At 52.7% G+C, this 16,361-nt stretch overlaps 1 protein-coding gene across 1 annotated transcript; it reads left to right on the forward strand.

Annotated features, from left to right (window-relative positions):
• The first annotated feature begins 7,623 nt into the window (after positions 1-7,623).
• TMEM243 (transmembrane protein 243) lies at positions 7,624-16,289 on the forward strand. Its single transcript, XM_084269286.1, has 4 exons — positions 7,624-7,728; positions 13,659-13,709; positions 14,503-14,607; positions 15,985-16,289. The coding sequence occupies exons 1-4, from the start codon at positions 7,651-7,653 to the stop codon at positions 16,105-16,107; spliced, it is 357 nt and encodes a 118-aa protein (XP_084125412.1). The 5' UTR covers positions 7,624-7,650; the 3' UTR covers positions 16,108-16,289.
• The last annotated feature ends 72 nt before the right edge of the window (positions 16,290-16,361 follow it).

A 16,361-nucleotide genomic window follows, 5' to 3' on the forward strand; every position in this document is an offset into this window, starting at 1 on the left:
CTGACTTTTGATGTTTCACCTTCTTCACTGGTTCAATCTCTCCTCTGCTCTCCAAGAACTAAACATAAAGGTGGGAAAAGTAAAATGAAGTCAGATTTGCGGTACCACGTGAAACTGCTGCCTGTATTTCCCGGCTCAGGGGGATGCGCTGAATCTGTGAGCTCATGCCTCCCTCTGCCGACTGCCTCCCCCAGGCCTCTCTTTGAGTGCAAACAATAAAAAAACGTGAATGTTTCTTCGCCTTTCCCCCACTTCTGTTGGGATAATGCAGGTCCACGGTGGTTTGACCCTGGCTGGAGGCCAGATGCCCACCAAAGTAGCTCATCAATCCCCTTTTCAGCTGGACAAGGGAGAAAATATATATTGAGGGGCTTAAGAGTCAAGATAAGGCCAGGGAGAGATCATTCTGCAATCAGTGTCACAGACAGAACAGACTCACCACAGAAAAAAGGAAAGAAAACTTTAATTTATGACACTGCCCTGCACACCCAGTGACACCAGAGTCGGGTGGTGAGAAGTGCGACCAGATCTTAAACCACCTCCCCCCACACTTCCTTCTTAGCAGACTGAACTTTAGTCAGGATTTCACTCCCTTCTTACCCCCCACTGTGGCATGGGGAGGGGCAGGGAATGGGGAAATGAGGGTTCTGGTCAGCTCCTCACAAGTTGTTTTCTGTCTTGGCTGGCGGGGGGTCATTCCTCACACCCTTCCCCTGCTGCAGCGTGGGGTCCCACCCACAGGAGACCGTCCTCCTCGAACTTCTCCAAAGTGAATCCTTTCCCACGGGGCTTCAGCTCTTCCCCAGCTGCCCCAGCGTGGGTCACTGCTCTGGGTGCAGTCATAAATCACAGAATGTCTCTCAGTCTCTCAGGCCCAGACTGCTCCAGCCTGGTCCTCCATGGGGTCACAAGCCTCCCCCAGCAAACCTGCTCCAGCACATCTCTCTCTCTCTCCCTTGCTCATCTCAGTGGCTCTGTCTCTCTCCACAGGCTGCAGGTGGGGTCTCTACTCCCTGTCATCTTCCATAGGGGACACCTGCTCCACCACAGTCTTCCCTAGAAGCTGCAGGGGCATCTTTCTCTCTGACACCTGGGGCACCTCCTCCCTACCTTCCCTGGCCGTGGTGCCTGCACAGCTCCTTACATCTTCTCACTCCCTTCTCTGGGGGCAAGACATGGCTGCTTGTGGGTTTTTTTTCACCTAAATGCGATTCCCAGAGGCTCTGTGATTGTAGCTGATGGGCTCAGCCTTGGTCAGCAACAACTCTGGCCTTGAGCCAGCTGGTGTTTGCTCTGTGAGGCCTGCAGAGAGCTTCTGGCTGCTGCTTGCTGAAGCTGCCCCTGCAGCCCCCCTTCTCCACCAGAACCCAGCCATGCAAAGCTACAACACCCAAACACTGACTGTCATGCCCAGGGAGCTGGAGGATACGTGCTGCTCACACCAGCCCCAGCCCAGTGCCTGTCGTTCCAGCAGCGCCGTATTCCCCTGCGTGGCATCTGCCCCTTGGTCCCACTGCTGCTGGAGCTCTCCACTGACACTCAAACAATGTGCCTGTCCTTGTCCAAGGGAAAATCTTAAAAAATTCTAAGGCAGGTGCTCAAATAAAGCCTCTGTAAGCCAAGAGAAGCAAGCAAGACGCTTTGGCTCGAGCACCAGGTTCTAGATAAGAGTGTGCTAGAAGTACTTCTGCTAAAGTTTGTTGGGTTTAGGGTGGGGTTTTTTTCCCCGTTCCATTATGCCTCTAACACCACTTGGTACCAGTTTAAAAACCTCAGTCCCTAAAGGCAGCTACTAAGTAAAACCACTGTGTGAACTGCAAAACTTAAAGGGTTTGGTGTCTCCTCTTTTCACAAGCAACCTTCAGAAACCCTGTGTCCTCACAGCAGCCTACCTGGCACATTCAAAGGCAGGAAATTAATCTCAGCACTTCAAGATTAATTGGGAAAAAAATCATGCCCCTTGCTCTGGGGTGGAGGAGCAATTCTGGAAGTTCTAGAGCTGTTTTTCTCCCTGATGATCTGTCAGGGTCAGGTGGACCTTTCTGAAGAGGGAGACAAACACAACTCTTCTGGGAGGAATCTCAGTGTCATCAGTGTTGTCCATTTTTGTCTCTTCCAGAATATCTCCTCCAGGTGGGGGGTGTTGGATGGCTGGTTAGGACAGAGGTGAGTTTTAAGCCCATCATAACAAGGCAAGTTTATTAACCAGGTTCCCTTTGGGCTTAAAAACGCTGGTGAAAACAGCTCCGGGTTCCTACAGGAATTTGGGGCTGTGGAAGCTTTGTTAGAAATCTCCAACTGAAACCAAAATAAAACATGCCAAACAGAATAGCTGAAGGGGCATTGTGCTGGGAGCTGAGAGCTGATTTAATGGTGCGAAAACCCAATTACTGGGCTCTTATCACTAACGGCTGGTGTTGGGAAGCTGAAATCGCTACAGGGAAGGAGACAGGAGAGCAGGGGCTGCTGCTGCTGGAGCTGTGACTAAGATAAATTGCAGCAGAAAGCCAGTGTTAACAAAGAGTTATGGAATAAATTGATGCATTAGAAAGCCCAGCACATTAGATCACTTGAAAGGACACACAGAGCATCAGAGAGCAGGGTTGGTGAAGAGCTAAAGACAGCATTGCCTGCACAGATGAGTTACTGACCTCCACCCTGGGACTTGAACAGCCAGCTGATGAGTTATGGAGGCAGCAGCATCCATGACAATGATATATAATTAGCCTTGGGATATAATAAAATTTTCATATATGTGCTAAATTAAATCTTTGCCTAGAGTACAGGAAAAAACACATGATGGCCTTTAGAATAAATAAAATATTAGACAGGAGAGAGCATATATTTTTTTATGAGTCTATGGTGCTGATGTTCTGAAGAGATTCCAAAGCTCTACAATTTATGGACCAAATGTATTTCTTGGAAGCAATGCCAGTATTATTTTTGAGAAAGGAGAAGTCAAGCTCAGCATGTAAACCTTGGAACTGCTCTAACACAGCAGCCAGGTATAATAAACTTAAAGCACACTAAACAAGAACATGGGGATGAAATCATGTCCAACCTGAGCAGAACAAACCTTTGCAATATTAAACTATCTGAGATTTCCTTTTGCATTATTTCCTCCATTAAAAAGCAGATTGTTTTGCATTTCAGACCTGAAGAGCATCAAGTACTTTTCACTGAAGATTGACATGCTTAAAATTGTAGGAAAAAAGGGATCAGTGTTACGGGGCATCGAAATCATGGCAGTCATGGATGCACCTGGTTTGAACTTGATGTTAGCAGCTTGTCTCGATTCCCAAAGAATACAGCTTGATTCAGTTTTTGCAAGAAGTCTGTATGGGAAGGAGAATAAATCACCAAGCAAATGGGGCAAATAATTTTATCATTTCGAATCACAAACTCACAGGCTGGTGGAAGAAGGGAAGAAGGAAAGAGGACCCAGCTCCACGAGACACACCGTGTGCCGAACAATTGTGGTCATCCACTGGAAGAGACACAGTTTATCAGCCCATTTGTATCATGAAAACAGATGCTTGGCTGGGTCATCTGCTAAATCTGTTGTTGTCTCTTAGGTCTGTGACATTAGCGGTTCGAGACAGCCCGCAGGGACCAGGATTGTCCCATGCCACCAACAAGGCCTAGATGTGATTCCGGTTCTGCCGTGGCACAATCTCACTGGGGCTGTGACCCATCTCTGAAGACCATGGACTGCTGCATCTTGGAGATCAACCTGATGGCTGTTACCTAATGGCATTCAATAACGGAAAATACTGACCTAGTCATCTAAGGATGAAGTCTGTCCTTACTCCTGACCAGTCCAAGAGATAACTTGGATCTCGGCTCTCAGCCGGGGTAAAACCACGACACTTTCATACCAAAAATCTCAGAGCTTCAAGTGTTGGAGGTGCTGGTGATGGGTAAGGAAGGAAGCAATAAAAAGGAAGTTTTTTTGTCACTTTGTGTCCTGAAGAGGTTGAGGTGAGCACAACCTGTCCCCCTTGGCCAGGAACCTGAAAGGACTCTTGAAATGAGCTTCACAAGTGAACCCTGTGATGAGACAGCAGATCAATGGTTTTGTTTCTCTTAGGAAACCCAACCACTGTAGACTGTCTTTCAGAGTGCCATTAGTTGGCATCTTCATCTCAACTATTTCTCCATCCTATTTGTGTTCAAGTAACGGTTTGTGTTTTTCATCGAATTTTACCTGTGCTTTGCATTTGTCCTTAATTACTGGTAATTAGTCAATAGATATTGGAAGAAGGTTGTGTCCATTTGTCCCACTGAGCCGCAATTCTAACCATAAACACAGTGTGCAATGCTGGGGACTCCTATACTCATCCCCCTCCAGCAACCCAATGTTTCCCTGGCCCCAACCAGACCCTAACCCACCCTCCACATTTAATTGGGGCAGGTCCAGAGCCTGCTCAGGAATATATTTAAGTGATGAAAAACAAGCATAAAACCAAATGTAAGGTTTCTGTAGGTCAAAAGCATTGTGTGTCAGGAAACCACATCCACCACCCCATGGGAATTTTTTTCAGAGTGGCCCAAGGTGACATCAAGAGTCTCTCCACTAAGTCCCGGAGACACTTCTTCACCAAACAGCGAGTGTGGGAACAAACTCCTGAGGGTTATAGAAACTGTTTCTGACTTCGCACCCAGTACTTCAGCTCAGGATGAAGTTAAGTGCATCAAGAGCTTGATAATCTCCCAGCTTGCTTGAATTTAAGACCTTTATTCTTTGAAGTTCTGATGCTCTGCTCTTCAACCGTGTTGAGCACAGGAGGCTGAGTGGAGATCAAGTGCCCCTGGAGCCCTGTGTACACAGCATGTGCCTCAAGGCCAAGCAGCCCCGGCCTCGCTTTTCACCTAAAAGGACCGAAATGTTGCACAAGAAGTGTGATTGCTCTCACTGGGCTCCAGGTCAAGAGTTGGGGAGCTCCTATGAGCTGTGACCAGTGTCCTAAAGTCGGGTCTTCATCTGGTTGGTGCTGGAGCCAGGATTCATTAAAGCAGTATGGTACTTCTGAGTTCCTGTAAATGCTCTATAGGCCCTTGCTTGCTCTTAAATGATTTTCCATGTTCTTGCTGTGAAATATTAAGCAAGCTGGTTACCCAGCTTGTGTCACTGGCAGTGAAAGGCAGGCCCACTCAACATGTGGGAAAAGCACTGGAACAGCATCTGCATCATCACTGGGTGAGGTGTTTTCATCACCCTTGAGCCCTGAATTAATGCACACAGGCCAATGAGGAACTCTGGTGTGTATTTCTGCCTGCCTGGTGCTTGAATGCAGCTTGTTTATTTGAGAGAAGACCGGAGGTATCAGAAATGCACTTGACACCTCTCACAGTGAGGGGCTGGGCTCCTGGGGGTTTGCACAGCACTCACCTGGAAGAACTTGCTTGCTCATGCCACGCTTCCCAGTGCCAGGAGTCATCTCGGACTTGGAAGCAGCAGGGAGATGTCCTGCTGCACCTAAGAGACGCTCCTTTCCAGAGGAGGCGTCTCCTTGCCGAGCCATTGGAGGGATGGTCGTCACTAGGCCTGACACAGTAACACCTGATGAACCCAGATGGGAGTCACCCCGCTTGCATCCATGTTGGTCAGAGCTTCCCCTGGCACTAGGCACTGAGAGCTGCCTGGTTTGTGCCCAAAACTGGCTGACATTCCAGACTGTTTTGTGCCTCCTACATCTGTATTTTGTGCCTTGTTACAACGGCAGTCACTAATAGCTCTGAAGAGTGAATCCCAGGCAGGTGTGGGTGGTAAGGACCTCAAAGTCCATCTAGCCCCAACCCCCTGACATGGGCAGGGACACCCTCCACTTACCCATGGTGCCCAAAGCCCCATCCAACCTGGCCTTGAACCCTGCCAGGGATCCAGGGGCAGCCACAGCTTCTGTGGGCCCCTGTGCAGGGGCCTCATTGCCTTCACAGGTGAAGGATTTCTTCCTAACATCTAGCCTAACCCTCCCCTCCTTCAGCTTCAGGCCCTTCCCATGTCCTGTCCCTGCATGCCCTTTTCTTCTTCATTCTGGTCCTTTTTCAAGGCCAGGTTGGATGTGGCTCTGGGCAACCTTGTGTAGCTCCAGGCCTGGAGATTGGTGGCCCCACCTGTGGCAGGGGGGTTGTAACTCTGTGATCCTTGGGGTCCCTTCAAATTTAGACCATTCTGTGATTCTATGATTCTGTAACACCCAAAAACCTGGCCTCTCAATTTTTTCTGTCCTGCAGGAAAGGAAAAGCCAGTGGTATTTCTAGTCCATTTCACTGATACTCAGTGGAATTTTTCTTTTGGGGCAAGGAACCTCCTGGGAGGTGGTGGGGTGGGGTGTGTGTGTGGGAGGGGGGCAGAGGGAACAACAGAGACTGCTCGGCTGGGGCAGGTAAATTCTGACCTGGTTGACATGATGTGTAGCCCATCACAGTGGGTTTGCTTCCATCTTAAGGCGCGCTCGGAGAGATGACATGACCACGATGGCTCAGGGATACCCATGAGGGGGACCCTTCTGTGAGGCTGAGTGATGTCATGAGAAAAACGAAAACTAATAAATGATAAATTGAATTAAAAAATAAAGACAAAATTAAAAACATTTTAAAAATGAAGAATCTCCTCCCCCGAGGAGACCCCCACCTTCAGCCCTGGGGAAGCAGCAGCGGCGCAGAGGCTGCGTGTGGGATTCCTTCCGCCTGTGATGTTAAGCAAAAGCTCTGGCCAACCAGTAGATCAGAAATGTTTCATGGCCACGAGTCCCAGCTCCCGGCTGCCCCAGCTCCCTTCTGCCTAATTTCTGTGGCTGACTCGCAGAGGGGACCGGGAAGGCCGAGTGAGCTCGTTTTTCAGCTACACCGTGTGTAAAAAAGGACATGAACCGAAATAAATAATTGATGCAAGTTGAAACAACTGAAATAAATTGAAACAAACTGAAATAAATTGGAAGAAACTAAAATGAAATAACGAAAATAAAAAATAGATAGGTTAAGATGAAATAGAAATGAAATAAAAATGAAATTAAATGCAATGAGATAAAGCCAAATGAAATTAAATGAGAAAAAAATGAATTGAAATAAAAATCTGAAATAAAAGTGAACTGAAATAAAAATTAACTGAAATAAAGTGAACTAAAATAAAAAATAAAACCGAACTGAAATGAAATAAAATTAAAATAAAAAATAAATTACATGAAAATTAAGTTAAAAATTAAGTAAAAAACTAGAAGAAATGATATAAAATTTAAATGCCATGTAATAAAATGAAATTTTAAAAAAGCGCGTAACTTCTCCGCGTTGCGATGCCACCCCCACCCGAGCAGCGGGATGAAGTGCGCACTGCGCCCTCGCTGAGCGCTCACACCTGACCGAGCGGGGACTGAACCCTCCCCACCGACTCCGCAGCGGCCCGCGCAGCGCCCGCACCTGCCGCCGCACGTAACGCCGCTGCGAGCCCGGCCGCGAAGCCCCTCACCCCTCCCCGCGGCGGGGCGGGAAGGGGGGGGAGGGGGGGCGTGGCGCGGCGGAGCGCGGGGAGGGGGGAGAGAGAGGGGGGCGTGGCGCGGCGGAGCGCGGCGGGGCGCGGAGCGGCGCGGCGCGGGGGCGCAGCATGAGGGCGCGGCCCCCCCCCGCCGGCCGCCCCAGCGCCCCCGCGCCATGGAGGGATTCGCCGCCCGCGGCTACGGCACCGACGGGACGGACAACCGGCCGCTCTTCGGGGAGACCTCGGCCCGGGTGAGGGCGGCGGGGGGAGGCGGGGCGGAGTTGGGGGGGGCGGTACGCGGGGCCGCTTCGCCGGGGAAAGGGAAAAACACTGCGCGGAACGCAAACGGGGACCCCCAAACACCCCCCTCTCCCCTCCCCAGTGAGCCCCAGGGAAGAAAATGGAGCAGCGCACCCACACCCACACACACCCCCCCAGCACAAATCCCCCGCGGTAAGGAAGCCTTCCCCCCCCCACCACCCTCCCCCGCCAGGCTCCCGGCAGCCCTCCCCGGGCTCCGCGGCACCGGGCGGCCGGGCGAGCCGGCCCTGTGGCCGAGAGCAGCGGGCCGGCTCCTGCCACCGCGCTGCGAGAAGCAGCTGGAGAATGGGGCAGGGGATGTCCGGCCCCCACCGACCCGGTGCTGTGACAGCAGAGATGCACCCCGGGGGAGGGGCGGGGGAAACAGCCCCCCAAACTCCGAAGGAAAGAAACCCCTCGCGGTGGCAGAATCCTTGGGGAAAAACAAGGAATAAACAAAAACCAACCCCCTCCCGATCAGTGTCCCCAAACAAAAAGGATCAATCAGAACCGCCCCAAACACCCCCCCCCCCCAGATGAAAATACCCCAGCGCAATCCCCCAAAGCGAGACCCCCTCCCCAGATAAACCCCAGGCTCCCAGAACACCCTCCTCCCCTCCCAAAGAAAGAAACTTCCAAATTACCCCTCCAAACCGCCCCCCCTCCCCACACAGAGTCCCCGGCGGGGAGCAGGGGCTCAGGGTGCTGAGCTCCGGCAATGGGAGGGACCCTCTGAAGGGTGCAGGTGTAGGGGGGTCACCCCATCCGGGGTATCCCACTGGGTGCGTGTGGTCCTGCAGCCCCCCCCACAGCACATCCCAGGGCTGCAGCACCCTCGGCTGCATCTCACCAAAGTTTGGAGGGGGTTTTTGGGGGGGTAGGGCGGGGGAGTATCTTTGCTTGGATGGGATGGGAGGGCTTTTGGTGCCCTCCTGCTCATGAATTTATCTTCATCAGTGGCGGTGGCTGACGTGCGGCAGCACCGACTCTTCGGGTGGCAATCCCCGTAAGCTGCTCAGCTGAGCAGCTTTGGGCGCTGCCATGGGTCGCTGCCGGCTTTGGGGGGCTGTGCCGGGGAGGGGGCTCCCCGAGGTGCCGCTCGATGTTGGGGATTCCTCGGGAATCCCGCTAGCCGTGGGTGTGCGCCTGTTTCCAGACGGTGGTTTGGGGTTTGTGCCCTGTTGATGGGTGACCCGCTGATGTGCAGGGGGGTTTGGAGGGGTGCGGGCTGAAATGGTGCGAGGTGTATAAAATGCATCTTACACACACCCCCCCTCCCGGGAATGTGTGGAAACGCTGCTAAAATGATGATAACATTCTGTAAAAATATAAATTAAGTGATACCTGCCAAATTTGATGGGACAGGAAGAATGGTGTGGGACAGGAGGAGAACAGGCGGGACCTCTGAGAGGGTGGCTTGAGGATGATGGGTGTCCCCTGCCAGTGGGCAAGGGCCCTGATGGGCAGCACTGGAGGCGAGGGGACCTTCACCATGGCACCCTGTGATGGCTGATCCTCAGGCAGGGATTTTTGGGAAGCTTCCAAGGATGGGGACTTCTGGGGATGTGCTGGGCAGTGGTCCTGGCAGGCAAACCCTAAACTTTCCAGCTTTCCATCCCTGACCCCCTGTCTCTTTCCGGCTGCATCTCCACTCACAGAGGAGAGCAGTAAATAATAAGCACAGGATGCTAATTCCAGTTCCTGGGCTCAACTGGGGTCTTGGGTCCTGACATCATCCACTGTGGCTGTTTCTGGAACCCATTGTCAGGGACTGGCAGCGGATGGTTGTCTCTCGGTGCTGGGCAAGGCATCGCTGCGCTGCCCTGGGCGCTTTCCCTTGGGATTTGATGGGGTTGCTTGGACAGGCGCTGGTGACACCCAGAGCTGGAAACCTTCTGTCTCAGAAATGGTGAAGCCAAACTTTGCCTTAAAATGGGAGCAGGTCTGCTGGGAGAAGCTCAGCAGAAACCCTGGCTCTGCTTTTGGATCTCTGGAAGTGATGGCCGGTGCTGGCAAACTGGGACCCTCTGCTCGGGCTGGGCACAAGGCCATGGGGATGGGCAGGAGTGGTTCTAGTGCCCCAGGAAGCTGTGTACCTGGATCAGGAGTCTTGCACCCTTGCTGGTGGTTGGAAGTGGATGTAGAGATGCCCTCTGCTTGCCGCCTTATGCTTTGCTGGTCTCCAGGATGGTGGCTGTGGGGCTAAAACCAGGTTGTGGAGACAAGGGAGCCAGGCGGAATTATGAGTCTCCTCCTGCCGTGGCCCGGCTGCTTCTGCCAAGCTCACCCTCCCGTGCCAGCTGCTGAGCAGGGGTTTGGGGCAAACTGGTGCCAAAAAGGTCTCTGGTGGGAAGGGAAAGTGTTGCAAGATGATGCTGACAAATGCCAGGCGTGGTGGATTCAGCTGCCGTTCCCAGGGATGCAGAGCTGGCAGAGAGCGGGTGTGAGATGATGCAGAGCAAAAGCACGAGCGGTATGGTGGTGGCAAAGAGGAGACAGAGCATCACAGATGCGGGACTTCTTGGGAATGAAGTTGGAAGTTGAAGCTCTTTGGGTTCCTCTTGTGACAGGAGCTGTTAAATATAAGCTCTAGCTCGAGGTGTCCCCTGTGGCTGCGATGGCCATTGACTGGGCTTGCTGATGTAAGGCAAAAAAACAGCTTTTCTGTCATGCCCACAGAGATGCCACCTGGTGCCCACCCTCCAGGGGACTTGCCCCTTCCCCTCTCCTGGCTGAGCCTCTCCAGGAGCTTGTTGCCCTTGGGCTCAGCCTATAAAGCCGCTGACTCTCAGGGTGTGAGGTGCTGAGCTGGAACAGGGTGAGGAGCAAAGCTGGCTCCGTCAGCGCCCATGCTGCAGGCACAGAGGTGCAGATGCACTGTCAGCTGCCCTGCCTCAGTTTCCCCATCACTCAGAGTAACTCTGACCTAGATCCCAAAGGGTCCTCGATTGCGCCCTCCTTTTTTTTCTGAGGACTTGATGCTTCTTGGCCTTGTGCCCCTTGCTCACAGACAGCGGAACAAGACCTCTGCACCACAGCAGCTCCCTGGGGCCCGTCTGGGTGCTGCCAGCCCCTGCAACACCCTCCCTGGAGTAGGAGGCGGGGGCAGACACCCTCCTGTTGTGAAATGCAGCTTGTGCAGTGCTGGTGCATGGGATTTGCTGCCTGTTTGGGGAGCCAGCTGCCTGACCCGGGATCATCCTCAGCACATCGTGTGCCGCTGAGCTCCCTCAGAAGTTCGTGCCCGTGTCCTCAGGCCCTGCACCGGTGCGGTGAGCACCCAGCAGCTGGGCAGCCTGCAGCACACACACTTGCCATCTTTTTTAAACATCTTTTTCTTCTAGCAGCTGTCATAGTGAGGGAGTATGTAGCGGTGCTGGAGAAACATCTGCCCCGAATCAGCTGTGCTGGTTGCAGCCGTTGGGTCTGCAGTCTGGGTGCTGTGGCTTGTGGGACACAGGGCTCGTGGCAGCCCATCTCTGCGTGCCCGGTATCCACAAGTGTCTGCCCGGGCTGGGCTGCGTGCGTGGACACGGTGCAGAGGTGAAAGGCTCCGTCATCCCCAATCCCTTTAGCCGCCTCGGCCTCTGCTTGTGTATTTTTAACCTTTTTGCTGCGCTAAGCTGCCTGGGGCTGAAGTGTCAGTGGGCACTGAGGAGGAATGCAGCCTCTCGCTGCTGGGCCAAGCCTGGGATTTCAGGATCAGTGCCTCTAATCTCCTGCTCCTGAAATACCTTCTTCTGCCCGCGGTGCAGTCAGAAAATTTTAGTGTCCACAGGGAAGGGGATGCCCTGTCCCATGGGGGCAAAGCCGCTCTGCTGCCAGCATCTGTACCTGACCTGGCTGTTGCCAGTGTGGCCATTGCTCACTGGAATGAGATGAGAGGTCCCCAAGCCGGGGAGACGCTCTGCCCTGCACCCTGTAAAGCAGGAGGAGAGAAGTGTTCTGTGGTCACTACTGAGTCTGACAAGTCTGTGTCCAGGCAAAATTCTCCCCATTGTAAAACTGCCACCCTCCAGGGCTCTTAAATGAGGAGACACCTAATCATGGCTGAGTTCTGTAGCCACGCAGCTATGTCCCCATCCCTCGAGCCTTGCTGCAGAGCAGGCTGTGGCCCTGCTCAGTGGGTTAGCTGGATGGTATGGCAACCCGCTGAGGCCCTGTGGCTGGCCCCGTGGCTTTCCCTCCCCTTGTCCTGGGCTCACAACCCATCTCCCTGTGGCAGAAGCGGGGACAGGATCCATTTGCTTACCTCCTGCCACTCAGCTTGTCCCAGGGGGGGTGAGTCTGAATGTGAACTCCAGTCCCCCTCCCTAAAATCGCCTCGGTGGGCTCAGTTGCGTGCAGGCTTGCGGAGGCTGCGTGCTTGCGTTTCGCCCTGATTGCTTCTGTCTTTGCCTGGACTTAGTTCTCTTGGCTCATGCTTGGGGTTGGTGCTGGGTACCTTGTAGGTGGTTCCTGCATTGCCAGGGCCCTGCGAGATGCTGGTGGGGAGGAGGGGTTTGTGCCTGAGGACCTTGCGCAGGGGCTGTTGGTGATGGTTTCCCACAGGGTTAGGTTGCTTCCTGCAGCTGCAGCCACTGGTGCAGCCCCAGGAGCTGCAGGAGGATAAACGGTCTGGCTTTATGAAGAGGGGCCAGTTTGAAGAGGTCTTTCAAACTCAGCTTGCTTGTGGCCCTCACCCTTGGGCTTGGAGGGACCGAACAGCCACCAACCAGGGCACAACATCTGCTGTTGCAGGACCAAAGCCCAGGTGCCTGAGCCCCACGGCGCTTGGGTCAGGGCTGGAGGGCTCCAGTGAGCAGGAGCGTGTTCAGCTCTCGGCCTTTTCCTCCTGCCCCACTGCTGCCATGCTTTGCTTCCTCACAAACCGGCGCTTTTCCTGGTGTAAATCAGCTCCCAAAACATAACAGTGGGGGAGAAGAAGGGCATGTGACCAGGTAGAAAGAAGTCTGGGGTGCCGAGCCCACTGGAGAAGATGACTTTGGTGCCTCAACTCTCACAAGTTACTCTCCCTTTGCTGGAGCAGAGGAAGTTCCATGTGAATGTAAGGAGGAACTTTTTCCCTGTGGGGGTGATGGAGCCCTGGGACAGGCTGCCCAGAGAGGCTGTGGAGTCTCCTCTGGAGACATTCAAACCTGCCTAGTTGCGTTTCTGTGTGATTTAGTCTGGGTGATCCTGCTCTGGCAGGGGGATTGGACTAGATGATCTTTTGAGGTCCCTTCCAACTCCTAATGTTCTGTGATTCTGTGATGCTGACACCCAGGAACACCTCTTCCCAGTTGCAAAAAGGTTGTCTCTTCCCAGAATAGCTCTTGATACTGATGGGGAGCAGCAGAAAGCAGTGGAGGGATGGCTGGCTGTCCAAGCAAGTGCTGGGGTCAACTGGTGTTCAGGAGGAATGTGTGGGGTGCGGGAAACACTTCTCCTTGCCTGCAGCCCACAAATTCCAACCTAAGCCATTATCAAGCTGTTCATCCTCAGGCACTCAGGCTGAAGGCAGTTTCTTCTGATAACCTCTGGCTGCTCGCTCCCACTTTTAAAGGTTTGTCCAAAGGGATTTGCACACCTGTGATCAGTTCACGTGCAGCAAAGGAGCAAACCTGCTGCATGAGGATTGGGCCAGTACAACCTCCCTGAGGCCCAGGGCATTACAGGAAACTTTCCTGCGTGGCAGAGGAGCCTCAGTGGTGCTACTGGGTGTGCTGGGGATAATGTGTGTGCTGGGGATAACGGGCATCCTGGGGATAACGTGCGTCCTGGCCGATGCGGTGCTCTTGGCATTGTCTGTGCTGTTTTATGTGGGTGTTTTGGGGTTTGTTTTTTTAGTTGGGTTTTGTTTTGGCAAGGCATGCATGTAACTGTCCTCTCTCTTCTTCAGGACAGAGTTATCAACCTAGTTGTTGGCGGCTTAACATCCTTGCTGCTTGTAGTAAGTATCCTCTGCCCAAGCCCATGTTTCCTGCCTCCCTTAGGCAATGGGGTGAAAATCAGAGCTCATCCCCAAAATGGGCAGTGAATCTTCGCTGACCTAAGAGGCTGTAGTTTGAGGCCCAGGTTGTCACTTAAGGCCACGTCTGTCTTTTGAATCTTTGAGAACAGGGCTAGGAGAACACCTTGCTTCAAACCATGTTTTAAGATGAGGCCATGCAATAAAAATCCCCAAGCCCATGAGCAGATTGTCCATCCCGGCTGAATGTGAGGCTGGGTGAGATGATAAAGTGCTTATGATGCAGGAGAACTGGTTTGCTTCTGATTTCCTTCTCCTGATCACTTATTTCCCTTTGTTTATGGACTATAGGAGTTCTTTCATAGCTTGTCACTTTGTCCCGAGCTGAGCTTTCCCCAGGCTGCAAAGAGCATGACTGGAGGGCATCAGTTCTGCCGTCCAGGCAGCTGCATCCTTTGTGAGCTGAGGAGCAGGGAGGCGTTGGGGAGAGCCAGGGTGCTGGCTGGAGGGATGCTCCTGCATGGGCAGCATGTCTGCTGTGCCTGTTGGCTCTCTGGAGGACAGTTTCCAGTAACAAGCCAGAATAGCAAAGGTTTTATCTTCACCCCCCTGTAAGTCTGCAGGTGTCTCAAAGCCTTTTTCCTCCAGAATGTCACCTTTCCCTCCAGCTCTGCTCACAGTGGGAGCTAAGACAGGGAGGGGCGTGCCGAGCTGGGTGCTTCTTGTAGCTGCTCTGAAGGGAGCACAGCCTTCATCTTTGTTTTCCTCCCCACAGGTCACTCTAATCAGTGCTTTTGTCTTCCCGCAACTACCTCCAAAACCCGTGAATATATTTTTTGCTTTCTGCATCTCCTTGTGTTGCATTTCTGCTGGCATACTTGTAAGTACCACCACGTTTGCCATGCAAGCTCTTGAGTGTAGGGCTGAGGCTGAAAGCCCAATAAAATCTGCTTTATGTGGTGCTGCTGTCTTTTTTACGCTCTCCCAGAAAAGCTTTCCTGCCTCCATAGAGCAAGTTGACAGTGAAAGAGTGGGTAAGGAGTTTTGTATTTACTGCAGAGGAACGGTGTGACCTGAGCCAGCTCCTGCAGACCAGCTGTGATGTAAGACGGGTCAGCTCTGTGACAGTGCCAGCTGTAGCTGCCAGTGGAGATAGGACAAGGGGCAATGGCTGCAAGTTGGAGCACAGGAAGTTTCACACTGACATGCGGAAGAACTTTTTCACAGTGAGGGTGACAGAGCCCTGGGACAGGCTGCCCAGGGAGGTGGTGGAGTCTCCTTCTCTGGAGATACTCAAGACCTGTCTGGACGCCTCCCTGTGCAATATGAGCTGGGGAGCTGCTTTGGCAGAGGGGTTGGACCCGACGGCGTCTCGAGGTCCCTTCCAACCCCTACGATTCTGTGGTTCTGTGAATGTGGATGGAGTGTACTGCAGGGAAATAGGGCTGGAGGGAAACACCTGAACTGGTGGGGCTGGCCAGGCCAGGGCACAAGGCGGTGGCCTTTCAGGCACAGGGGCAGGAAGCTCCAGCACGTTGCATTTCAGGGGCTTGGAGCAGGAGTTCCCCTACTCAACAGCTGCAGCATCCTGAGAGTTGGGCCCAAGTGTTGGCAAAGGCAGGTCCGAGTTCATAGACAGATTTGGGTTGCAAGGGACCATCAAAGCTCATCTAGTCCAAGCCCCTGCTGTGGGCAGGGACATCAGCAGCTCCTTCCTCTGCCATAGCTTTTTATACTTGAAGCATTCTCCTTCTCCCAAGGGTCGCAGCTGGGAAGGGGTTCCGTGGCACCTGGTTAGCACCTCTCTGGTTCCACGGCTGGTAGCCACAACTCTGCCCCAGACAGGTTGTGTAGTGCAGAACCTTGTGTCTGTCCTCATCGACTAGAGCAGAGCCAGTTCCAAATGTTTGAAAAGCCAACCTCACCCACCCATCCCCTTCAGCAGAGCTGACAAGGCCACCCTCGCCTTCATAGCTAACCTGGCACTCTGGTTCCACACAGAGGCTTGTTTCGGGGAGAAACACCTTGCCATATTCTGGTTTCTCTATCCCACAAGCATGCTGGGAAAACAGAGGTGGCATTTCTTAATTAAGAAAATCAGCTGGACTCTACACCTCCATCTGGTCAGATGGAGCTGGGTTGTTTTACAGGAAAAAAGCAAACCCAGCTTGTAGCAGTTACCAGTTCAGTTAATATAGAAATTTCCCTCAGAAGTACCTGACGTTTTTAACTAACACGAGCTCCTTCTCTCTTCCAGATCTACTGGTATCGACAAGGAGACCTGGAACCTAAATTTAGGAACCTAATCTACTATATTTTATTTTCTATCGTCATGTTATGCATATGTGCCAACCTGTACTTCCATGAAGTGGGGAAATGATGGACACTGGGAATGCCCAGCGATGATGCTGCCGTGTCAGACCGCTTAAGCTCAGCCCAAGTCATTGAAGTGAGGACAATCAGCCTGAGAGGAACAGAGCGGGTTGTGCAAGGATCAATCAGTACATGATTTTCATGTAAATGTATATGTAATGTCCCTCTTGTTGGGGAGAATTCTTGCCATAAGACATGACATTCTGCTTTCTTTTGAAGAGCTACCATTGCACTTAACGAACATTCCAGTTGTACTGATGT

The sequence above is a fragment of the Gallinula chloropus genome, assembly GCF_964237585.1.
Source record: "Gallinula chloropus genome assembly, chromosome: 1".
Taxonomy (NCBI): Eukaryota; Metazoa; Chordata; class Aves; order Gruiformes; family Rallidae; genus Gallinula; species Gallinula chloropus.

What these genes read in the sequence shown, in the direction of transcription:
- TMEM243 (XM_084269286.1), top strand. Translation starts at nt 7,651, where the DNA reads ATGGAGGGATTCGCCGCCCGCGGCTACGGCACCGACGGGACGGACAAC. An exon ending in TCGGGGAGACCTCGGCCCGG is followed by an intron (nt 7,729 to 13,658) that starts GTGAGGGCGGCG and finishes TCTCTTCTTCAG; the next exon opens with GACAGAGTTATCAACCTAGT. An exon ending in GCATTTCTGCTGGCATACTT is followed by an intron (nt 14,608 to 15,984) that starts GTAAGTACCACC and finishes TCTCTCTTCCAG; the next exon opens with ATCTACTGGTATCGACAAGG.